Genomic DNA, 26,468 nt, shown 5'->3' on the forward strand with positions numbered 1-26,468 from the left:
TGCATAAGCAAGCAGGGGTTTCCATCCTCATATCAAATAAAGTAGACTTCAAACTAAAGTCAATCAAAAAGGATAAAGAAGGACACTACATACTGCTTACGGGAACCATACACCAACAAGAATTAACAATTATAAATACATATGCCCCAAACAATGGAGCATCTACATTCGTCAAACAAAATCTTCTCAAGATTAAAAGTCAAATAGACCACAACACAATAATTTTGGGTGACTTTAATTCACCTCTTTCATCACTAGATAGATCTTCCAAACAAAAGCTGAACAAAGAAACTATGGAACTCAATAATACAATCAGTAACTTAGACTTAACTAACTTATATTGAATATTTTATCCTTCAATGAGAGAATACACTTCTTCTCAGCAGCACATGGATCATTCTCTAAAATAGACCATGTACTATGCCACAAAGCAACTCTTAGCAAATATATAAAAGTAGAGCTACTACCCTGAATTTTGTCAGATCATAATGGAATGAAATTAGAAATCAATGATAAAATAAGAAATAAAATCTACTCCAACACCTGGTGATTAAATAATATGCTACTGAATGAACAGTGGGCTACAGAAGACACCAAGGAGGAGATTTAAAAAAATTTTATAGGTGAATGAGAACACAGATACAACATATCAAAATCTCTGGGACACTATGAAAGCAGTTCGAAGAGGAAAGTTCATTGCATGGAGTTCAATTCTCAAAATAAGAAAACGTCAACAAATAAATGACTTAACATACATCTCAAAGCCCTAGAAAAAGAACAAATCAACACCAAAAGCAGCAGAAGATAGGAAATAATTAAAATCAGAGCTGAAATCAATGAAATTGAAACAAAAGAAACAATTGAAAAAATTGACAGAACAAAAATTTGGTTGTTTGAAAAAATAAATAAAACTGATAGACCCTTAGCCATGCTAACAAAGAGAAGGAGAGAGAAAACCCAAATCACTAACATACATGATGAAAAAGGAAATATCACGACAGACACTACAGAAATATAGAAGACAATTAGAAATTATTTTGAAAACTTGCACTCCAATAAAATAGAAAATATCGAAGGCACTGACAAATTTCTAGAGTCATATAATTTGCCCAAATTGAATCAGGATGATACACAGAATTTAAACAGATCAATTTCAAGTTATGAAATAGCAGACACCATCAAAAGTCTACCAATCAAGAAAAGCCCAGGACTGGACGGATACACAGCCAAGTTCTACATAAGACCTTTAAAGAAAAACTAATACCAATATTCTTCAATTCATTTCAGGAAATAGAAAAAGAGGCAGCACTTCAAAACTCATTGTATGATGCCAATATCACTCTGATTCCAAAACCAGGCAAAGACATATCAAAAAAAGAAAACTTCAGACCAATATCTCTAATGAATACAGATGCAAAAATTCTCAATAAAATTCTGGCAAATCGAATTGAAAAATATATCAAAAAGATCATGCACAACGATCAAGTGGGATTCATCCCAGGGATGCAAGGTTAGTTCAACACATGGAAATCAATAAATGTAATTCATCACATCAATAGAATGAAAGATAAGAATCACATGACCCTAAAAGTTCCACCAGAAAACTTCTAGAATTAGTAAATGAATTTAGCAAAGTATCAGGATATAAAATCAATGCCCATAAATCAAAGGCATTTCTGTATATCAGTGACAAATTCTCAGAAAGGGAAATAAAGAAAACTACCCATTCTCAGTAGCCTCAGAAACTTGGGAATAAATTTAATGAATGAGGTGAAAGATCTATATAATGAAAATTACAGAACCCTAAAAAATGAAGTCAAAGAAGACCTTAAAAGATGGAAAGATCTACCTTGCTCTTAGATAGACAGAATTAATATCACATCAAGATGGCCATACTTCCAAAAGCACTCTACAGATTTAATGCAATTCTGATCAAAATCCCCAAGACATTCTTAATAGAAATAGAGAAAGCAGTTATGAAATTCATCTGGAAAAATAAGAAACCCAGAATAGCTAAAGCAATCCTTAGCAGGAAGAGTGAAGCAGGTAGCATCACTATACCAGAACTTAAACTATATAGGACAGATAAATAGTAACAAAAACAGTATGGTATTGGCACCAAAACAGACTGATAGACCAATGGTACAGAATAGAGGACACAGAGACTAACCCACAAAATTACAATTATCTTATATTAGACAAAGTTGCCAAAAACATGCATTGGAGAAAAGATAGTCTCTTCAAAAAATGGTACTAGGAAAATTGAAAATCCATATGCAACAAAATGAAATTAAACCCCTATCTCACACCATGCACGAAACTCAACTCAAAATGGATCAAGGACTTAGGAATACAACCAAAGACTCTGCATATAATATAAGAAAAAGTAGGTCCTAATCTCCATCATGCAGGATTAGGCCCCAACTTCTTAATAAGATTGCTGTGGCCAAGAATTAAAATCAAGAATCAATAAATGGGATGGATTCAAACTAAAGTTTATTCTCGGCAAAAGAAACAATCTGTGAGGTGAATAGAGAGACTACATCTTGGGAGTGAATCTTTATCCCTCACACATCAGATAGAACACTAATCTCTAGGGTATATAAAGAACTCAAAGAGTGAAACATCAAAAAACCCAAATAACCCAATCAATAAATGGGCCAAGGAGCTGAACAGACACTTCTCAAAAGAAGATGTACAATCAATCAACAAATATAAGAAAAAATGTTCATCATATCTAGCAATTAGAGAAATGCAAATCAAAATCACTTTAAAATTTCATCTCACTCCAGTCAGAATGGCAGCTATTATGAACACACACAACAATTAGTTCTGTGAGGATGTGGGAAAAAATGTACACTCATACACTGCTGGTGGGACTGAAAATTGGTACAGCAAATATGGAAAGCAGTATGGAGAATCTTTGGACAATTGGAAATGTAACCTCTATTTGACCCAGCTATCCCTCTCCTTGGTCTGTATCCAAAGGACTTAAAAACAGCATACTATAGGGACACAGCCACATCAATGTTTATAGCAGCACAATTCACAATAGCTAAACTGTGGAACCAATTAGATGCCTTTTAATAGATGAATGGATAAAAATGGAATATTATTCAGCAATAAAAGTGAATAAAATCATGGCATTTGCAGGTAAATTGATGGAATTAGAGAAGATAAAGCTAAGTGAAATTCGCCAATCCCAAACAATCAAACACTGAAAGTTTTATTTGATATAAGGAGGCTGATTCATAGTAGGGTAGGAAGAGGGAGCATGGGAGGTACAGACAAACTCTGGATGGGGCAGAGGGGTTGGAAAGGAAGGGAGGGGGCATGGGGTTATAAATGATGGTGCAATGTGATGATCATTATTATCCAAAGTAACATGTATGAAGACATGAATTGGTGTGAATATACCTTGTATACAACCAGAGATAGGAAAAATCATGCTATATATGTTTAATAAGAAGTATAATGCATTCTGTTGTCATATATAAATAAATTCTAAAATAAATAAAATAAATAAAATAAATATAAATTTCTTAGAACAACAACAAAAACTATAATTTGTATAAGCAATGAATGAATTATTTTAGTATATAATTAAATCTATAAATGTATGTTAAATATACAAACTAAAATATACAGAATTATAAACATAAATATGTATCATAGACATAAAAGTCATCTTACTGATTTCAGCAGCTATGACAGTAAGATTGTGCCATTGAGATAGTTCACGGTCAAGTGGTTTTGATGTGTAAAGTGATCCATTTCCAGAATGTATGTTAAATATCCGATCGAGGTCAGTATGGCGATCCAAAGAAAATCTGAACATAGAGGGCAAAGAAAAGCACATGGCAGTGTTATTGAAGTGTTACAGGAGAAAATGGTAAAATTCAAAGACACACATATTACTAATAATTATTGGAAGAAACACAGAACTGATCTAGAATGTAGTTTCATGAGTTAATCACAGAAAAACACTCACTCTTTCCAAGCATGAATTGGCACTTGGTTCTGCACTGAAATGCTAGTCTTCTAAAATCTCTGCTCTTAAAATCATTGTCTATTTTCATGTGAACTAACAATGATATATTTGACCACAATATAGTATACATTACATGTGGTTACATTGTTTTATTTAGTAGTGGAGAATTACTGCAGGAATCCATTGCAACAGATCAATGCCAGAAGCTCAGATTTTCCTTAATGACAAAATTGGAGATAACAGTAGGCTCATCAAACGGGTTGGGTGTTTTGGAGCTTCAGGGTATGATATATACATAGCTTCAGTTTCTAAACACATGTGTTATAAAATGTATAACTTTAAAATAGTACAATTCCAGATGAGAAATCTTCATACATCTGTATTAAAATAGGCAGCAATTGGTTATTGTGGCATTGTATTGTATATCATTCTGAAACCTAATACCAGGTTTATCAATCTTAATGATGTCATTGGGATAAATCCCATTTTAAAAAAATCATACTACAGGTTTTAGCCTTCACAAATAAAGCAAATAATTTTATCCCTATATCTAGAATAATCTCCAAATTCCACCCCAGATTTACAAAATTAATTTACTACTGAAAGACCCAACATAATTTTATCTCCTCCTTATAGTCTTCCATGAACACCTAAATTTCAAGCATCTATCTGCTTCCTACCAAAAGTAACTGTACAATTATATCTGTCATTTATCTTATGTATTTGAAATTTGTTTCATTCCAAATCTAAAACAGGAATTTAAACTTGAAAACAATGTGCCTACTGACCACTATCATAATATATCTACTACTGTAATTTTAGTAGGCAGTTAGTGAGTATTATTTGATTCTCATATTCTTCTCCAATAGAATGAAAACTCCTTGAATAATATGCTAATATCTGATATGGTTATCTACAAATATTTATCCAATGTAAGAAAGAATGACAGAATTATTAGGAATTTTGGCAAATAAAAGTTCCCTTATTTATATAGAAATGTGATGTGAAGTTGCAATATGTTCATTAATAGAAAGCTTTTGTTATCATGTACCATGATTTTGCCAAACACAGTTTTTGTGTTTTTCTTGATTAGTTTTTTGCAGTTCAGTTTAAAGAAGTAATAATAAGATTTAGAGTATTATGTGATATTATCTTGAAGATGCAGAGAAACTACAGCCCTTCTTTTTCAAATATTATTCAAAATATAATTTTATTTTCTGATTCTTAATCACCAAATTATGTGTTAACTTTCATTTTTCCTTTAAAATCATTTCCAAGATACATGTTTTCAGTAAAAATTTTGATTACTGCATTAGCATTAAGAATATATGACATAATTTGTAACATGTCCAGGATGATACATAAATACATTAAACTTGCAAGGCTATAGGCTATTTTATTTCTTTGAATATATAAAATAGTCCTTTTATATCCACTGGGGATTAGAACCAATGCACATTCTCCTTTAAATCATTTCTAGATTGTTTATAATACCTAATATAAGGTAAATGCCATACCCTACACAAAAATGTGCTATACTATTTAGGAAATAATGACAATAAAAATGTCTTCATACATTCAGTACAAACAATATTTTTCCAAAAATTTTCCATTGATTTTGGTTAAATTGGCAGATGCAGAACCTGTAGAGTATATAAATTTACTACATATCTGTGCATATTTATCCACAATATTTCATTTATTTGATTATATAAATAGTATATCACATGTATACATTGTATCTTCTTGTTCTACAAAAATAATAAGATATAAGAGTATGCCTTCCTACTTTCTACAACAAGGTGATACAAAGTCATACCTACTGGCATTGTATATTCTAAACATGAATGGACTCTTCCTGGTCCTTTGATTTGTATTTTCATTAAAGATTATATTTATTGTGTTTTTAAGTTTCTACATATAGGTTTTAATATAAAATAGCCATCAGTCTATGTGAGGATGGAATGTATATTTCACTTTGTGGAGATATGTCTTTATATCAGGACTTAATACTAGTCAACTTAATTTTGTCTCATCAAAACTCTGATGTATCATTTTTTAAAAGGACCATTTTGAAACCAGGGACCCAGAAAAGAGACTACTGAAGTTAGTTAGAATTTCTGCCAAGAAAATGCTTGGTAAGTATTTAAGGGGTAAAATTAAACATGTATATTAGTTATTTTAAAGCTTAAAGAAAAATTCAGGGAATGCAGCCACTTAGATAAAGACAAATGGACTGGAGGGGTGATATTCATAGGGAAGTCCTGCTGGCAGATGGGAGTAATGTGTGAATATTATGTACAGTTTTCTTCTGCAGCGCGTATACTGTGATGCTGCACATCAATCCAAGAAATAGTATTTATGCATAATTATATAATTAAATAAAACCATACATACATTTGTCACTCTATATAGTATGACTTCACTTGAAAGTTGGCAGAATTTATAGAATTTTCAAAGTAAGTCTGACCAGAGTCAGGTGAATGAGTCATGAGTACATACAGAAATTGTACAGCAAACCTTTAAACTCATACTTTATTAGCTCATGTGGAAGCAAAATCAACCTGCTGAGAATTAAGGAAACAAATGAAATCCAGAACACATGATGGACTAACAGATTAAAGTAAGCGTTCACTTTGATGATGAATATTAGGTATATCTGTGTTACCTTGCTATATCAGTGCAAATGTCAATGCAAACTTTGAGTCTTTCTCATTTTTATGTATCTATCACATCTCAGGTGTTTTGATTGCCATAATAAAGAAAAATGTTGAGTGACTGATATTTCTGGAATGTCCTTGCATTTTTTGAGACAGCTAAACAACAACAACAACAAAGCCAAAAACCAAGAACAATGCAAAAATTCCCTTCTTTGATGACTAGAGTATAAGTACAATTTGTAAAAATTATGACAAAACTGAATTATAGCACAATCATATTATTTTTAACTGTTTATATTTATCTCACATACAAATATCATGGCTTGGTTGCATCGTGAATGTACATCTAAAAAAGTATTCTTGAGCCCAGGCGCAGTGATGTACATTTGTAATCCTAGTGGGAGGTTGACACAGGAAGAGTTCAAAGCCAGCTTCAGCAACAGTGAGGTACTAAGCAACTCATTGAGACCCTGTCTCTAAATAAAATACAAAAAGGCTGGGGATATGGCCGTGGTTGAGTGCCTCTGAGTACAATCCCAGTACCTCCTTTCCCCCAGAAAACAACAAACACTTTAAGGAGACAAATAGATGATACAAGCCAGACTTTAGTCTATAGGATGTGATAAGAATAAGCTATAACCCTTGTGCACACCTGCTCCCAGATATTTAAAGCCAATTTACCTTAAACACTGGGCTCACCAAATTTATGTATAACTTACAGAAAAACTCCTGTAGTATTTTATTGCATTAAATGTTTAAAATAGAATTTCATAATCTCTATGCGAATTTCAATTTCTTCTGTTTCATCTCAAACACAGGCATAATTACCTAATGGGGCTGGAAGCAGAGTCTGGATCCCTTGCCATTACAGTCCCGATTATTGTGCCCACTTCAATATCTTCATGAACCTCAAAGAGGTAGGAGGACCTGCTGAAAACAGGAGGTTCATCTACATCTTCTATAGAGATTTTCACAATTGTGGTATCTTTGAATGGTCCTAGATAATAAAAACGTGGGTCCACATGGGTATTTTCTGCTTCAACCTTCAGAGTGTAAAGTCTCCGGCTCTCATAGTCAAGTGGCTGTAAAAAGACACATGCCATTCAATTAAAGTGAGGGGAATTGTATGACATGCTCATTTCAAGTTACAGAATTATTTTTAAAATCCAGGTTGAATGCATTTGATTTGCTTATTAATAAGTTTAGAAAGTAGCACAGATAATTATATAATCCTTAAATATTGTTTAGGATTCAATTTTTATTTTTTATATATTCAAAATGTAACACTTTGGAACTTAAGAAAATGAGATTTTAAACCTTGCAAAAAAATTGGGCTAGATGTTCAAACCTATCTCATAGGTGGTAATTCCCTACAAAAAAAATGGACTGGCAGATTATGTATATGTTGGCATGCATACATGTGTGTGTTGAGGTATTGGGTACTACTAAATTTTTCTAAGCAAAAAAAGTGAAGCTGGGTGCGATGGCATACACCTCTAATCCTAGCAGCTTAGGAGGCTGAGGCAGGTGGACTGTGAGTTCAAAGTTAGCCTCAGCAAAAGTTAGGTGCTAAGCAACTCAGTGATACCTTATCTCTAAATAAAATACCAAATAAGGCTGGGAGGGGCTGTGGATATAGCTCAGTTAGTGGAGTGCTTACTTCGCATGTGTAAGGCCCTGGGTTCAATCCCCAGCATCAAAAAAAAAAAAAAAATTAGTGCTAGGGTTGTGGCTCAGTGGCTGAGTGCCCCTGAGTTCAATCCTCGGTACCAAAATTTTTTTTTAAATTTTAAATTTACAAAATTTTGGTGATAAATTTCCATACTTGCTTGAAAGAGTCAAAATAAAAAAAAATTCTCAGGAATAAGAAAGGAGAATATCCTGTACAACCACAAGAATGAGAAGTTATACTTCATGTATACATAACATGTCAAAATACATTCTACTGTCATGTATAAGTAAAAATAACACATAAAAAAGAGAGCACAGATTTAATAGCAAGTTGGCATAAGGATGCATTAATAAACAAAAAAGGGGCTTTAAATATCAATATAGTTTAACTGTCAAAAATAAAGAACTATGTCCCTCACCTCACATTCACTCTGAAAGATAAGTTTTATTAACAGAGAAGACATTGCTGAATCAGACTTCCTCCATTTTCTTTTTCATTTTTAGATGCACAAGATTCTGTTTGCATGAGTGCTACATTCTGGTCATGGAAAATAATAAAGCTGCTTTGCCCTTTGCTGGTCACTGTTTAATGAAGTTTGAGTACCTCCTGCCTTGCCATGCACTCTCAGGATAATTTTCTTATTAACCAGTGCCTCAGTAGTTACTTGATGCTTGGCATTTCATTAGAAATTATTATTTTTTTAATTTTCCCTACATTTTCATAAGATGGCACTGATCCTACAATAACGTAACTGGTTACCTTTAAATTGTATCACTGAACATATGTTAGCAGAAAAGTTTAATTTACATAGCATAAGGGGAAATGTGAACAATTGAATTATGTTCCAATCCATTCTGTTTTTATTAGCATCTCTAGTTATTGCTTCATGAATCTGGATGGTGTACTACATTTTATGCCTCCAACTATAATGATATATTGCTCTTATTAGCTATTAAGCATTTTCTTAAGAAAATAATGTTATTATAGTGGCCTTTTATTAATATGACTTGAAAATATAATCACACATACATTAACTTTTTAAATTTTGTAAAATCTCAAGACTCGTGTTTCAATCAACAGAAACACAGTGAACATGTCTAAGAAGCTTTTGGCTTTATATCCTTCTTACTTAAGTAAACTATGAATTACATTCAAGCATGGCAGTGATATATCTTTTAATGGATAATGCTTGAGTGAAAAGTACATAATAAAACCTCAACTCTCTAAACACATGATGCTTATTTCTGCTGACGCAGAGCACCTTTTTCACAGTTATGATGCCTTCCTGGGTGTCCTTCTCAGTTATAATGTCAAACATATCAGTCCCATCACCATCAATAATTCGGTATTCCACTTCAGCATTTTTCCCAGTGTCGGCATCGGTTGCTTTCACACTTCCAACAGCTGTGCCGACTGGGGAAGACTCAAGAACCCGAAGATGAATGGTGTCTGCAGAGAATAAGAAGAGATGAATAGAGAGATTTCTGAACAGAATTTTCAGAAGTAAAATGTATATGAGAATCCTGTAAATCTTAAACTCTACATTAGATGTTGATTGCATTATACTTTGAGTATACCAATTATGGTTAACATTCTTTTAAAGTCTAGGAGCATGAGGGCTTTGACTTGTGTGTGTGTGTGTGTGTGTGTGTTAAAATGAATACTGAGTACCAACCTCTAATAGTATCAGGATTTCTGGTTTTGAAAATAAGCATGTTGTCTTTTTTTTTGTTGTTTGCACCGATTTGCTTTGAGTGCAGTTATATATCTATGTGTGTTTATACAATCACAATAAATCACAGGATATACAGTGACTATTTCTATTTAATTAATTTTGCTATGTTGTATTTGGTAATTTTCTTCTCTTCCTTTAGCTTCAAGACAGAACATTCCAAAATTCCAGTGAAATCAGCTGTAACAGGTGGGAATCTTATTTCTATTTGTGACAACAAAAAACAAAGGAAAGTCTATGGCAGAAATATCAAGATGCCCTTCTCAGTGTCAGAGAAAAAAAAAAAAACACTAAAATCTGACAAACTCTCCTTCCTTCCAGAGCAAAACAAGAATTTATCTAAGCCCTTGGTGTACCTGGATGTGCTTCCAGCTTGAACAACCTCTACTGCTAATGAGATTTATGTTTAGCACCTGGTCATAAACTACATATTTCTGACAGGTTAATCGACTGGAAGCACAGTTCTGATTATTGCGCCTTCTTGCTCATAAACCTTAAGTAATTCTCCTTAATATACATAATAAAGTTCAGACCTCTTGTCTAGCCGTGTCATTGCCTACGTATATCTTTCCTAACATATTTGGCTTTTGTTCACTTTCATGAAAGATTTGCATCGAACTAGACCGTTTAGTTTTTTCTGACCCCTACTTTCTTTCCAACATCATTCTATATATTTTTCTCATGCTATTTCCCTCAAGTAAAATCCTCTCCCCATTACCCAAATATATTTAAAATGCAGTTTGTCAGAAGAAAATAGCACTTTCATGGGCGAAGTGCTTTAGGAATGGTGTTATGCCAAGGGATCGGGGGCAGGGGGCGACTCAGAAGAAATAAACCTGTTGACAGCATGATTTTAGAAATCTAGCCTCTAGAACTGTGAGACGATAAATTTCCTTTTCTTTAGGCCACCCAGCCTATGGAATTTCTGTGGCAGATGTAACAACCTAATACAGGCATATACATTCACTCAGTTTTAAAAGTAATTTTCTAGGAGAACATTGTGAAAACTCAGTTTTCATCACATACCAGTCGGTCTCAGAGGGTATTTGCTTACCTTTTTCTCTGTCTCTGGTATCACGCTATGGAAAGTCAGTTAACTCATTTCTTGACTACTATCCTACTGCCTCTCCTGGCCTTTTTCATCACTTCACTTTGGAACACCTGAGCCCTGGGTATTTGGATGGTTCCCTTGATCATCTCCTTCAAGTACTTGTCCAACTATAACCTTCTCAGAAACATTCCACTAGTAACCTAATTGCAAATAGACTGGTCAGAAGCAGTAATCCCAGTCGTGCTTCTTACCTCTTTCCATTTCTGGGCACTATACTATCTGCATACATACTTATGTATGCCACAAGGACATAAAACATAGGCTGGTTGCATTTTTTCACCAATGTTTTCCCTCTGAATATTGTAAGCACTATATGATGATTGTTCCCATTTTACTTAAGGTACAACAAAAGATCCATAGGCTGACTTTCCCTAATTTTGCTCTTTCATTCTCTTCCTTAATTTATACTTACCAGTAACATCTGTCTCCTTGAGGTTTTCTGACATGTTTTTCTTACTTCAGTTTAATACATTTTTCCTCCTCATAAAAAATTACCCATTTAAATCTATAGAACTGCTTATCATTTGTTTGATATATGCCTGTATCATCAATCTTCTAGTGCAGAACTAGAACTCTAGCCTTCTTACTTCAAGAACTTTCTTTAAAAAATTAAATGTCATACAATCAGTACATCAACAAATCAATCTATTAAAATACAGAGAAATGTCGTTTCCGAAATGCAAAAATGATCACAATACAGAAAGAATACAAAAATGATCACTACAATACATAAAGAACTCATTATGAAGGTCAACTGTTTAATTTCATTTGTTTTAGAAAGCCTAGAATCTGATCTCTGCTAAAAACCTTAGTATTTTTATTATCTATTTTCAAATCTACAGTACATAAGAAATGCAGCCAAGCTAATGTGTTCTCAACTAAGTATCAGTTAACCATCCCCAAAATTACAAATATATGATATGTTTAGAAAACAAATATAAATAATATGAATGATTTGATTTATATGTACATAAAACTGAATGGCACCCATTTTGAGATTACATATTATTTTTAAGCAGATATGCACTTATTGCAATATGATCAAGGACTAGTTTATTAGGCAAGTTTGAGTAAATTTTTTAAAACAGTATTTATTAAACTCTTTGATTATGCCACAAGCTAGACATTAGTACAAAATGATAAATTAAAATCTTTATATTCTTGAAAAAACTTGAAAGAAAAATATCAAAATTAACTTATGAATGTTCAAATTAAGAAGAAAAAACAAGTTGAGGGGAAAATCCTACAATTGAAGAAGTAATGAAGTAAAATGTGGTGCACAGAAAATACTACCAAAAGAAGATAATTTATCAATTTGTATACTTATAAAAAAATAAAGACAAGATGAAATCAAATTAATAGTTTAAGCATGAAACATAGGAAAATGACATGAACACAAAGCTAGAGAAATAGGAGATAGTAAAAAAAATATAGAAACTAATAAAGTTGATACATATAAAAGGAAGAGATTAAAAATATAAAACATTGTTTCTTATATTAAAGACCTTACAAAACAATCAAATGTCTGGAAAAGTTTCTTATGGGAAAGGAATCTTCTTAACAGAAAAAGACTACAACTGCAGAAGATTGGAAAATTAGAAAATATTAGAAATATTGATATGTTGAAAAATGAATACAAATAATTTAAACTATACCAAACCCTACTAATGAAGAAGTAAAGGATGATTTTAAAATCATCTACCCTTCAGACACAAATAGCTCATTTTTCAAAGAACAGAAAATTTATGGACCAGAAAATTCTAGTTTTATGCAAAGTCTTCCAGAGAACAGAAAGGAAAGACTGTTTTCTAACTCATTATACGAGATCAGTATAACCCTGGTAAAGAAAGCAAATGATAAGTGTTTGGTGGGTAATATAGTATGGTCAAAATTCCAAGTCTACCACATGTAAATACTCAGTCCATTTTTTATATTTCATAATCTCAATTGTAAAGTTCAGTTTATGCCAAATATTTTTCTAATCACTTTTCTATTATTATGCCGGATTTGTGGGACCCCAATAGACCTCCAGGAGCTGAATCCCATGCAATCACACAAAAGTCTTTATCGCAAGCTCGAGCCTGGACTCACAATTGTCCTGATGCAGTGGTCCCAGGGAGTGAGTCCTGGTCCTTTGTTCAGTGAGATTTTATAGGTTTTGGGGGGATACTCTATGCATCACAACACCACATAGCAAATCATTCCATACCGCAGGAAAATCAAACAACAACTCTTAACAATGATTAGTACATTCAATGGCGGGAACAAATTGGGTAGGAGTGATTGGTTAGTACAATAGGGGGATTCCTTTGAACTGATTGGTTTAGGCCATGAGGGGTGTATGTGCTAAACTACCTGATTTCCCAACATGTTATCAACCACCATAAACTACTTGGGGGTCATCTGGCATTCCAGGTATTTTCCCTGTCTCATGGTGATTGGAGGTTGCTAGGGGGGTTGCTATGGGTCCTCACCTAGCCTAACTGAGTCAGGGACACCTGGCACCAAGGACCTCTACTGTTATTTACAGACAAACAACTCAGCAGGGTGGGTATGTGCCTAGGAGTGCTCTGTGGGTTTTTCCAAGGACAAGGGTCACACCCCCTTCCTTGGACAGGCTTTGCTCTGAGGTAGAGTCTGGTTTCTCAAAAATGGAGTCACATTAGTTTCTCACTATTAAATTTCTTACTCTTTGAATTTCATCATCTTTTCCATTAGTCTTTAGGAGATCTCATTTTGCTTTTGGTTATCATATCTCCTTACTGACTTCCAGTGTGTGAGTTCAGGCTTTGTTTTCACTCCTGTTGATACTTTACAGGAACACTAGTCAGTTCTTTCAGAGTATCTTCAAATTGGGTTTGTCTGATATTTTCTCATGAGTAGATTAAGGCTATGCACCTTTGTGAGATACATCACAAAAGGGATGTGTTCTCAGTATGTCATAACTTGTCAGGGAGTATATGCTGTCGATTTTTCTTAGGACTGATGAAATTAACCTTGGTCACCTGGCTAAAGTGTTTCTGCGAGGTAATAAATGTCATCAAAATTGATGATAAAATTATTATTATTTTTTTTTTCAAATGCTTTTTATTTTATTTACTCATGCAGTCATCACATTCACATATTATTGGCAGTTACATTCCATTCAAAAGAATTGAGTCATGGGGCCTCATCTAGGTAAAAAGAAGACTAGAAATGGACTCTAGCTGAATAGCCAAGTGCAGCAGTCTGCTACAATAAGTATATACATGTCTATGCTTTGTACATATATGAATTCAAATTTATTAAATGATACTATTCAAATTTTATGTATTTCTATTATTAGTTTTTCCTATTTAAGCTCTTAATTTTTGAGAAAGAATTGATAAAATTTTTCTGCTTCAATTGTGCATATGTCCATGACTACTTACTCTAGCCTCTATGTTTTCCTTTACATTTTAATGTTAGCTTGGACTTCTTTGTATTCTTAGACATATCCTTAGATCCTGAAAGTTGGTCTGCTGTGAACTTGCTATAATAGCTCTGGTGAAGTATCAAAAATTATTTTTCATTTTATTTAATTTCTTGATTTGTACAGGACAATATCCATTACAAGGTGTATATTTCATTTTGATTATAATTAGTGATATTCCTATTAATTTCTAGTACCTTCTGAGACTTAAATAGGATATTGTGCATGCTCCATTGGTTTACACTAAGGGGAACCCAAGTTTTAGAACTGTATTGTTATAATTGCAATGATGATCTATCAGTATTCTTCCTCATTAATTTGTTGATAAGTGTATATGTGGATAAAGGTGTATGCATATATACAAATACCTATATTTGTTTTTTCCTAAGATATTAATTAAAATGTTTTCAAGGTGTTCTGTACTTTTCTGAAAAATTACAATTGAGATGGAGCGTTCATCAAAATAAAAACTTTGGTCTTCTGTCAAATAATCTAAATAGATTTATTAAAAATACATATGTTGCTGGGCACAGTGGCACAAGCCTATAATCTCAGTAGCTCAGGAGTTTGAGGCAGAAGGATCACAAGCCAGCCTCAGCAATTTTAAAAGGCCATAAGCAACTTAATGAGACCCTGTCTGAAAATAAATAATAAAAAGGGCTCCAGATGTAGCACAGTGGTTAGGTATTCATGGGTTCAATTCCCAGTACCAAAAAAGGGAAAAAAATTCATATGTTGCACACACATCACAGTTGGTTTCATGGCACGTCAATTTCAGTAGTTAATTCATTCAAAATACTTTTATTCAGTGTCCTACATGTATACTTTAATAATGCTTCTTTTTCAGAATTACTCAGAAACCCTTCTTAGGGCAAGATTTATTGAGTATTTTTCAAAATTAAAAAGTGTTTCTCTATATTTTAAATGCATGGAAGAATGATTTATTCATACTTTATTTATTTGCATGTCCTGTGTGTTGAATACAAGTATCTCAGTTTGTCAAGCTCACTGAAATTGATTTAATTGAGAACCAGTCTGTTCTCCCTACAAGAGCATTTACCACATACAGCATGCAGCAGAGGAGAGCTGGAAAAGGGGCAAAGATTGTTACTTACACAGTGACTAAGGCAAAGGAGCACCTGTCACCCATCTTAAGTTTAATTTCTCCTTAAAGACATCTATTTGCATGCTTCTTATTTTTTATCTTACAGTTGATGGATCTTTAATTATGTGGTATGCTTTCCTATCAATTCCAATTTATAGTTGTTTTAAATTCATTCTCAGGTGTCAGATTGAATCATCTGCTTCTCTTTTAAAGTTGAGGGCAGATAAATAATTCTTCCTGGTAAGTATGCTCTGGCCAAGGCAAGAATGTGAGGAGACAGGTAATTGCCATTTCTGTAAAGCATACAAAGAATTGTAATAAGCAAGTAAAAATCTAGACAGTGATGTTGCAAAGAAGGTTTCCTGAAAACTGAACAAAATATATGGCTACTTAAATAAACATGCTTTTGCACAGCACCTGAATTGTCTTTATTAAAGATTTCAAAAGATTTTGAGTTATTTCTGTGTTGTTGTTGTTGTTTTCTGCTTCTGACATTTGAGACTGATATTTCAAGTCACTTGTTCTACCATACATTTGATCAATAGCACTTTTCACTAGAATATTAAAAACATTACAGATTGGTGCACCAGAATTGAAATCATCGATAGCTCAATGTGGGTAAGAAACATTGGAGGACAGACATAAGACAGGCAAAGTAAGAAATGTGACACAGACTTCCTTAAGAGCCACACAAGAAGTGGCAGAAATCAGCTAGAGGGGAAGCCAGGCAAATTTTCACCTTCAGTTTTTGAATTTAGCCCCAAATAGCTACTGTTTTGTTTTGTTGATTAAAAAACAATGAGGTTCAAAGAGCTGTAATTTGTCTTTATCCTTTGTTCCCTGCCCTTGTTACTATTCACATTTACATAAGAGTGCTCTGCTTTTCCAGAGTTGAGATAAAAAAGCACCACACATGTGAATCAACAAAATAATTTAACATTAGTTTAATTTTTTATTTGCTTTGTGTGCAATCTTATGGTAACATCTCTATGCTGCATAATAATCTCAAACAATACTTGCTTTAAGAAAAATGACACAATTATGCATGTTTATAAACCATTCCATTGTATAATGTTTAAAAGATGTTTTTTAATGAGCTTAACAGGAAGAAATTAAAAACTAGATAAAGCTCCTTGGAGGCAACTGCAGAGTAGTTAAGGAAATTACGCAATGCTAAATGGGCATTTAGGAGAAAGCAGAGGAGAATTGAAAGTCACACTAGAGACTGAGGAAGTGCTAAGACTTTGGAATTGAAGATACTCATCAGAGGAAAGAGAGAAACCTATATTTGTGAACCCTGGAGACCTTATCACAAACTTAGCTTTGGGCATTTAAGTTAAATTGGAGCAAATAGAGATTCTTCATAATATCTTAGTTTCCTGAAACTAAGCATGACAAAGCTTTTAGATAGGCTGCCAGTGATCCCCATAGGTTTTAGAATTTATCTTTATACATTTCTTTGAAATTGTCTCTGAGTTAATTGGCATCAACAGTTTTGCACAATTGCAATGTGTACAAATATAAAAAGTATATAGGTTTGGGGGAGGTTATGATAAACCTTAAGTTAATCATTCATAGATATAGTACTATTTAGTCTTCTGACAATATGTCTCACCTGAAATTTTAAGTGCATTAAAAATTCTTAAACAACAGCCTAATTTTGCATACCTCACTTTTTTTAAACCCCCACACACACCACACACAAACACACACACACACACACACACACACATCTTGGGGTATTGTTCAAGTTTGCTCTAGAGAGTATCATGATACAAAAGGGCTTTGAATCCCAATACACAAAAGGCCAAGTTGATTAGCGTAGATCAAGTTTACTTTAGAATAACTGGAACATTCCAAGTTAGTTTTTACATATTTTTATATATCTAATTTCTCTTGGACTCATATGATTTTATCACATGTGGGAAATAGGATATTTCCCCACATTCGGTCACCCTAAACCTTTAGCCAAGATTGGTCACGTCTGTGTTCACTTTTGTGTCACATACATAGCTCTGACATTCATTTTTTACTAGTTATAGATATTTATAACCCACTTTCTTTAGTTCTCTCAGTTCAAAATATTCAAATTGAATTGAAATCTCTTTCTCTTCAAACAAACTTGTCTAGTAGAAAGCGTGAAAGTATCTTTGGATTGATATTTTACCTTTTATCCCACAAATCTTTTATCGACCTGGTTTCTAAGTCCTGTGGATCATCTCCTTAAATACACTGTAATCTCAAATCCCTCCTCTCCTCAGCATTAGTTCAGACTCTCATCAATTCTTGCCTTTCCTGTCCAAGTAGCATGCTTCACTGCTACCAAAACAATTAGTCAAAAAGAAGAACTATGCCTGATGCTTTGAAAATAGTAAGGATCTCTTAGATAATATATGTGCAGTGCTTTATATCCAGCCCCCCTCCTGATACTAACACTGCTTGCACTTCTTTTCTTTTACAATCCCTGCTTTGAATCCTGGGGCCCCAACATGCTAAATCATATACCTTTCACTGAATACCAATGGTGTTCACTCTGTTCTAGCAACAAAACAAAACAAAAATGCTCTTTGCCTCAGTGCCAATTTTTGTTATTGTTGTTGTTGTTTATTTTAGAGGGAGTTTTAGATAATTTTCTCTTTACTGATGGTTTTATATGTGAGAGGGCACATTATTTTGTGATACAGCAGTCTTTGATAACTGTAGCACTGATTTTCATAATAATCTCTACTTACATGTTTATTCATGTTTTGTATATATATGTGGTGTATACATTTGTATTTTCACTTATACACATGATACATATGTACACACAATATATGCATGTAAAAGCATCAAGATTATAAGATAAATTACAAAGTGACATCATAACCTCTGTGTGTGTGTGTGTATGAGAGAGAGAGAGAGAGAGAATCAATCTCTATACTCTATCCAAATGCAGATTATTGTGGGTCTATCCCGCTTCTTAATACTTGCTTTATGATTATTATAAACCATTATTATTTCCCAGCATAGTTCTTGACACACACTAGGAATTTAATCAATGTTTATTAAATCCACAAATTCTAAATAATATTATTTCTGTGTAATTCTTGCAAACTGCAGGCATTGGGGCGAAGAGGGAAAAAATCCAACAAATATTTGACATTATTTTCATGGTCACAGTAAAAATCACACTATATCTAACTAAATAAATTATAGAACAGTGCTGTGAAACATGAGTACATTTATTTTTTCTAGAAAATAATAAGGGGAAAAGAGACATTTTAAATTTCTTTTTCTTTTCAAGCTGAAGCATCTTCCTTGGGACATACCTGACAGTTACTCTAGTTGAAAAGTGCTTGCTAACTTTAAAATATGCAGATCAGCCTGGGGCCTACATTATCTTTGGATCCCCAGTAGAGGGGAGGTTGACTCTATTTACAAAGAGAAAACCAGCAGTTATTAAATCAAATCTCTTTGGTACCAGGCAGGGATTATGGTAGTCTCAGAGCTCCCTGAATATACATGCCTTAAATTCCTATGCATATTATATAAAATTTCCTTGAAAGACCTTGTCTACTGAAAATTTGATTATGGATCTGCCCAAGCAGTATAGAGAACTCAGGAAAAGGGCCAGTCATGTTTGGTCTTTAAGTATCACAAAAGCATCCACCTATGAAGGCATGGTTTCATGCTCTTGTACCAAAATACTTAGATGTTGAAGAATTCAGTGTGTACTCCTTGAGGCTGACCCTATAATCCAGATGTGTAAAGTGAATCATATAATTAACTAAAAATGGAATGCAAGAAGGAGGAATGATTTTTTAATGTACTATTTTCTTTATATACTGCTTAGAAGTACAGAATTGAGAGCCAAATTATGTCAGTCTTCAGGCTGTTCCTTCTATCCCAACTGCATAATTATGAATAAGTGACTTTAGTTTATAAATGTCTATTGTTTTAACTAATAAAAGGAGAGAGAAAATTATAATAGACTTCCTCATACAGATGTTGTGAAGATTAAATGAGAATGTTTGTGTTATATTTTATACTATTCAGTACATGCTATAAAAATACCTATTATTTTATAATGTTGTTCTATCTTGTTTATTTTGAGCAAAACATATAATCCATACTTACAAGAAACTAATGGGATAATATAAGTCTTCAATCAAGAATATCCACATCATACTAACTGGAAAAACTAAAAGCATTTCCTCTAAAATCAAGAATAAGACAATGCTGTCCACTCTCGCCATTCCTATTCAATATAGTTCTTGAAACATTAGTCAGAGCAAGCAAGAAAGAAAAGGAAATCTTAGGGATAAAACTAAATAAGAAGAAGTCAAACTATCTATGTTTGCCAATGATATGATTCTATAAGACTCAAAAAACTCTACCAGAAGACTTTTACAGTTTATAAATGAGGGTAGCAACATAGCAGGATATAAGATCAATACCCATAAATCAATAGCTCCCCTATACTCCAATACTGATTGAGTTGAGGAAGAAATCAGAAAAACCATCTCATTTACAATGACCAAAAAAAATAATTTAATACTTGGGAATTAACCTAACCAAGGAGAAAAAATAGCTCTACAATGAAAATTATAGAACACTGAAGAAAGAAAATGAAGACAATCTTAGAAGATAAAAAGACATCCCATGTTTTTGAATAAGCAGGAGCATTATTGTCAGAGTGGTCATTCTGCCAAAAGCATTGTATAGCTTTAATCCAATCCCCATCAATATACCACTGACATTCTTCACAGAATTAGAAGAAACAATTCTTAAATTCATTTGGAAGACTAAGAGATAAAGAATAGCCAAAGCAATACTAAACAGGAAAAGAGAAGCAGGAGGAATTACAATATCTGACCAATATCTAATCTGAAACTATACTACAAAGAGGTAGTAACAAAAACAGCATGGTACTGTCATCAAAATAAACATAAAGACCAATAGAATAGAATAGAAGACTCAGAGACAAATGTACATACCAATAGGTCATCTAATATTTGACCAAGGTGCCAAAAATATATCTTGGAGAAAAGATAGCTTTTTAACAAATGGTGCTGGGAAAACTGGATAGTTATATGTAAAAAATAAATAAATAAAACTAGACACTGCAAAAAACTCAGATTGAAATGTATTAGATTAAGAAAATAGTCTGGAAGCTTTAAAACTACTAGAAGAAAACATAAGGGTCAACACTCCACCATATTGGTGCTGACACCTATCCCCAACGTACAAGAAATAAAACCAAGAATCAATAAGTGGGATGTCATCAAACTAAAAATCTTTTCTGCAGCAAAGGAAATGATTAATAGTATGAAGAGAGAGACTATAGAATGGGAGAAAATCTTGGCCAGCTACTCCTCCTCCAGTAGGGGATTAATATCCAGAAGAACTAAAAAAAATGACCAAATCAATAAATGGGCAAAATAACTAAACAGAAACTTCTCAAAAGAAGAAACACAAATAGCCAACAAATACATGGAAAAAAAATGTTCAAGATCTGTAGCAATCAGGGAAATGCAAATTAAAAGTACACTAATATTTTGCATCATTCCAGTCACAATGGCAATAATCAAGACTACAAAGAATAATAAATGCTGGTAAGGTTGTCGGGGAAAAGATACACTTATACATTGTGAGTGGGACTGCAGACTAGTACAACCATTCTGGAAAGTAGTATGGACGATCCTTAAAAAATTGGGGATGGAACCACTATGTGACCCAGCTATCCCACTCCTTTGTATTGCCCCCAAAGGTCTAACATTGACATACTGTAGCAAAACAGCCACTTCAATGTTTATAGCAGCAAAATTCACAATAGCTAATTTATGAAATCAACCCAGATGCCCATCAACAGATGAATGGATTAAGAAATTATTTCAGACACACACACACACACACACACAGGTTTTTTTTTTTCCACCATAGAAAATAATGAAATTATGTCATTTTCTGGTAAATGGATGGAAATGGAGACTATCAGGCAAAGTGAAATAAGCCAAAATCAGAAACTAAAAATTGAATGTTCTCTCTCATATGTGAAAGCTAGAGTAAAATAAAGGAAAGAGGGAAGGAAGGACAGGATATTATATAGAACCAATCAAATACAAATTTATACACAAACAAAAGGAAGTCAAGCAGAGGAAGGTGAGTAAGAGAGGGGAAAGAAAATGGGAGGGAAAAAGAGGAGGAAAAAAGTGGGGGATCATAACTGAAATTTATTTCCATGCATTGATAAGTTTGTCAGGATAAACCCAACTGCTATGTATAACTATAAAGCTGTAATAAAAAAAGAACATCCAAATAAAAAGTTGTTCTTGTTTCATATATAAATATGAAATTGTTTCCAGACCTCAGTGATTCTGGATTGTTTTTTACTCTTTCTTTTAAATAGTTATAGTTGTGTGTAATCTTTAGTGATAATCTGAATGGAAATACGAAGAGACAGAGTTTTCTTTTTTTGTTGTTGTTTTATTGGGTTCCAGGGATTGAACTCAGAGGCACTTTGACCACTGAGCCAACTCTGCAACCTTATTTTGTATTTTATTTTGAGACAGGGTCTCGCTAAAGTTGCTCAGGACCTCACTAAGTTGCTGAGGCTGGCTTTGAACTTGCACTCCTCCTGCCTCAGCCTGCCAAGCTGATTACAGGCACACACTACCGTGCCCAGCTAAGGGATGGTTTTGAAATATGCAGAAGATGAGTCTTGTTAAATTAATGTTCAATCCCAAAGCTCATCTATCACCTATAATTTATTTTAACAAAAACTTTCCTGTGAGAAATTTTGCATTAGTTCTCAGGTCATTAATAAGTCGTGGACAACAACTGATTTTTGTTACTAATCTCAATAGTTCATGGGAAAAAAATAACAGATAGTAATAAATTCACTATTCTGAGTACACTTTGTATAGATCTGGATGCTTATATAATAAATAGCATATCAGAGTCTCATTAATTTGACATGTATCTAATATATATATATATATATTTATATATATTATGTATAATATACATATTAATAATATATATCATATTAATTTGACATATATCTAATATACCATAAATGAGGGTATCTCATTCATTGCATGATCTTTTGTTTGTAATTTAAAAGTTTTCCCCTTCATAAAATCTCAGCTAACCTGACATTACATAAATTTTCTTGCTATTGGTTTGTGATTTCTCAACCTAAGTTGTATGAAAAAAAGTTCTGTGAGTAAATGCTAGGACAGCAGACACATCCTTAGCTAGAATGTAAAGTAATCTGTTCTCTTTGTATTTTGTTTCAGTGTTGTGTAAATAGCTATGGCCTCTGAAAATTGTGCAAGGGTTTGCAACCCATTTGTGGGTCAGGTCTGTATGTTTTGCCTGAGTCTCAGATGCTAGTCTTGGATACCAAATCGTGTCTCTTGAGTCCTTTTGCTATCTTGACACTTGCAGTTCCTTCAAAAACTAGAGCCAAATCTTAGACACTAACTAGGTGAATGGAAACCTGACCACCGGTTTAACTGCTTTTGCAAACTCTTTTTCTCTAGAAGAGGGTCTTCCTTTCTGGTGTTTTTGTTTTGTTTTGCTTGAAAGAATTTGAGAGTAGAGTCCTGCAGCTGTTCTCTGCAACATTAAAGTAAGAATGCTGGGCCTAGCATGCTCACTATAGATGAGATATCCCTCACACAATGAATGACTCTAGACTCAAAATTGAATTATTTTCCCAGGGATGTTTTTATTAAAAATAAATAAATAAAATGTAATTTTGAAAAAAATCCTGTTGTCCAGTTGCTTTTGCCAAATACAATGATCTAGTTACAGTAATTTAATATTTGCTTAGATTACTTCCATAAAGCCTATTTGGTTTTATTATGATTTTAGAAAATTCATATAGAAAGTGAACAAAATAGGATGGATAGGGCTAAAATATTCAAATGGGGATGCATTACAAATATATTTAATGTATGGACATATAATATCTTTCTAACTTTTGTAAAATGAAATAGCAAATCTCATGGAACATTGAATATTTGACTAATTTGCCCTGTAGTCCTCATTAAAGATAGTGTTAAGCAGTTATTTATGAGACAAGCACATTTAATTTATTGTGAAACTCATGATTATATATCTTTCCAGGTTTGAGGTGTTTTTATTTAATATTTGGCCATAAATAAATGGCAGCTTGGCATCAGAACAAGAAAAACACTAAAATTTGAAAACTGAGATATAATCCTTGATATTTACCCTTTTCCTTCTCAAGAGGAAATCCATGTATTGAAATACTATTATATGCTTTGAGAACTACTGAAGCCATTTTATTTATGTGACCTTATTGATTATTTGCAACATTATTATGAGTAACAAGTGATTTATATACAGGGATTGAGGTTCAGGAAAATCAAATTGCCTAATTTTATGCACTTTCAGTTTTTAAACTTATTTAGGCAACCTTAGAAAAAATATTTTGAGTTACATGAATTAATTGTTATTCGTTTAACATATTTAAAAATGTCAACCTAAATATTATTGATATGTTGGCTTAAATAATTGTCTTTTGTATTGTAAGGATTCTTAGCAGCCTCCCCAGCATCCATCCACTAGATGTCAGTAGGACCCACCAGGTAACACAAAAAAAATATGTCAAGATATTGACAATTGACATCTTGCAGGCAAAATTGCCCTAAACTGAGAACCACTGTTATAAATTCACACAATAAAATAAACAAACAAATGATTCAGGACATCTTAGCTTGCATGGGTCCCTGTCCCTTCTAAATGACAGAAGTATTTATGCAGCATATTCAGAAATATTAAATTTGGATGATTCAACTTTATTGAAAGCTTAAGTTTTGACTCTACTTTTATAACATTTAAAGATGAAGATGTTAAAAGAGCAGCACTTGCACAGATCAACATTAATGGACACTAAATAAATAAACTAAGTGCTAGACGGTGAGTCAATGCCTCAGAGAGTTATTTATTTAGTCTTACATCAGGCCACAAAGTATATACTAGTGTCCAGTGTAACTAATGACACTGGAAAATAGAAAGTGCAGTTCAGTTCATCAAGGTGAAAATGCTCCTAGAAGTATGAGATCACTGAGTCTCATGCAGGTTGATCGCAGGGTCTGCTCCTGAACTGCAAATATGGCAGGTTACAATCAAATCACTAAAACTCTTGTGCTATGCATTGAAAATGCAGTTCATCTGAATTAAAATTTGATGACAGTGGAATATATTTGACCCAAATATAAGATTTGGAGGGGAAAAAGAATGGAAAACTATCTAACTGTGTCCTATACTGATGACATATATAAAGGACAATATTGCATTAAAAAATATATAATTAGGGCTGGGATTGTGTCTCAGCGGTAGAGTGCTCGCCTAGCACAGGTGGGACCCGGGTTCGATCCTCAGCACCACATAAAAATAAAATGCATTGTGTTGTGTCCATATACACCAAAATAAATTTAAAAAATACATATATATAATTAAAATAAATTCCTCCTGTCTTGCTTATTTTTTTAACATGGCTGATAGAAAATTTACACATGTAGCAAACATTCTAAATTTACATTATATTGTTAATAGACAGCATTGGTTTTCTCTCTTTGTTCTCTTTATTATACCCACTCTTAGTTTCAAAGTTAGTATGAGATTTCTATGATATATTACACATGAAAGATTACATAAACAGAACTAACTTTGTGTATCTAATAAAATGATATTAGAAATTAAAATCAAGTTTCTTGAATGTTAGATGATTTAGGCTATCAAATGACATTCTAATTGCCATGACTGAGTGTTCCCAACAGTCAGATACAGTTGCAAATGTTTGTAATATAAAAGATAATTTAGCAAATAAAAATCACTAAATTATGTTTCCATCCATATTTTAAAATAATGAGTCAGGAAGCAGGATGTGCTAAAATCCCTTTAAATATATTGTGCTTCACATTTAGAATTGAACATTGATGTCAACACATCTCTGTCATAACTATCACTTTGGCCTTAACATCTTTAACCACTCATTTTCTTCTCATTTATATAATTGAGATCATAACACTGATCTGAATGACTTGTTCTGATTAAATAAGGTAGGTCAATAAATAATATGGCACAGTGTCCTGTAAAAATGCCATTTAGAAAATGCAAAAATTATTGCAGTTTTTCCTTTCATTATTATTAGCATCCTAATGATTATTATTGCCACTATTATTACAGCAGGTTTTATATATTGTGCCTAAGAGATGGCAATCAAAAATTTCAAGTTAATAAAATGAAAGGAAATGTTTATTAAATGAATGAATAAAGGACTCACAGCAATTGAAAACATAATCAAGTGTATTTTCATTGATCATTACTGCCTATAAAATGTCTAATTTTCTTCATTTAATTAGAATCTATATATTTGCTTATCAAATGTGCCATTAGTGAATGGACTGCATTTTAGACTACTGAGAATTTAAGAATACAGTACTAATCTAAATGATTATTAACTACTGATAAAATACATTTTTTTCCAAACTACTTTGCTCATTGTACATTGTGAAATTAATTAGTTATGGCTTATTCTCTTCAATTTTCATGTTCATTCTCCTGGTAAAAGGCTCAAGATAAGAGGTGGCCAGGAATACATATGTAATCCAAAATTTGTTTTATTTATTTTTTAATTGGTGCATATTAATTATACAGAATGGTGGGTTTTAATATGGTATGTTCATACATACATTAAAACAAAATTTGATCAATTTCACTCCCCAA

General features: G+C 32.9%; 1 protein-coding gene across 3 annotated transcripts in view; it reads right to left on the reverse strand.

Annotated features, from left to right (window-relative positions):
* The window catches only part of LOC114093468 (cadherin-10), a 103,930-nt gene that overhangs the window by 20,425 nt on the left and 57,037 nt on the right, over nucleotides 1-26,468 (reverse strand). For all 3 annotated transcript variants that reach the window (XM_027936254.2, XM_027936253.2, XM_027936252.2), the window contains exons 5-7: nucleotides 9,585-9,772; nucleotides 7,480-7,733; nucleotides 3,694-3,830 (exon numbers count right to left, since the gene is read on the reverse strand). In XM_027936254.2, the coding sequence (XP_027792055.1) occupies nucleotides 3,694-3,830; nucleotides 7,480-7,733; nucleotides 9,585-9,772 (579 nt within the window). The remainder of the gene's footprint in view (nucleotides 1-3,693; nucleotides 3,831-7,479; nucleotides 7,734-9,584; nucleotides 9,773-26,468) is intronic.

The sequence above is a fragment of the Marmota flaviventris genome, chromosome 5, assembly GCF_047511675.1.
Source record: "Marmota flaviventris isolate mMarFla1 chromosome 5, mMarFla1.hap1, whole genome shotgun sequence".
NCBI lineage: Eukaryota > Metazoa > Chordata > Mammalia > Rodentia > Sciuridae > Marmota > Marmota flaviventris.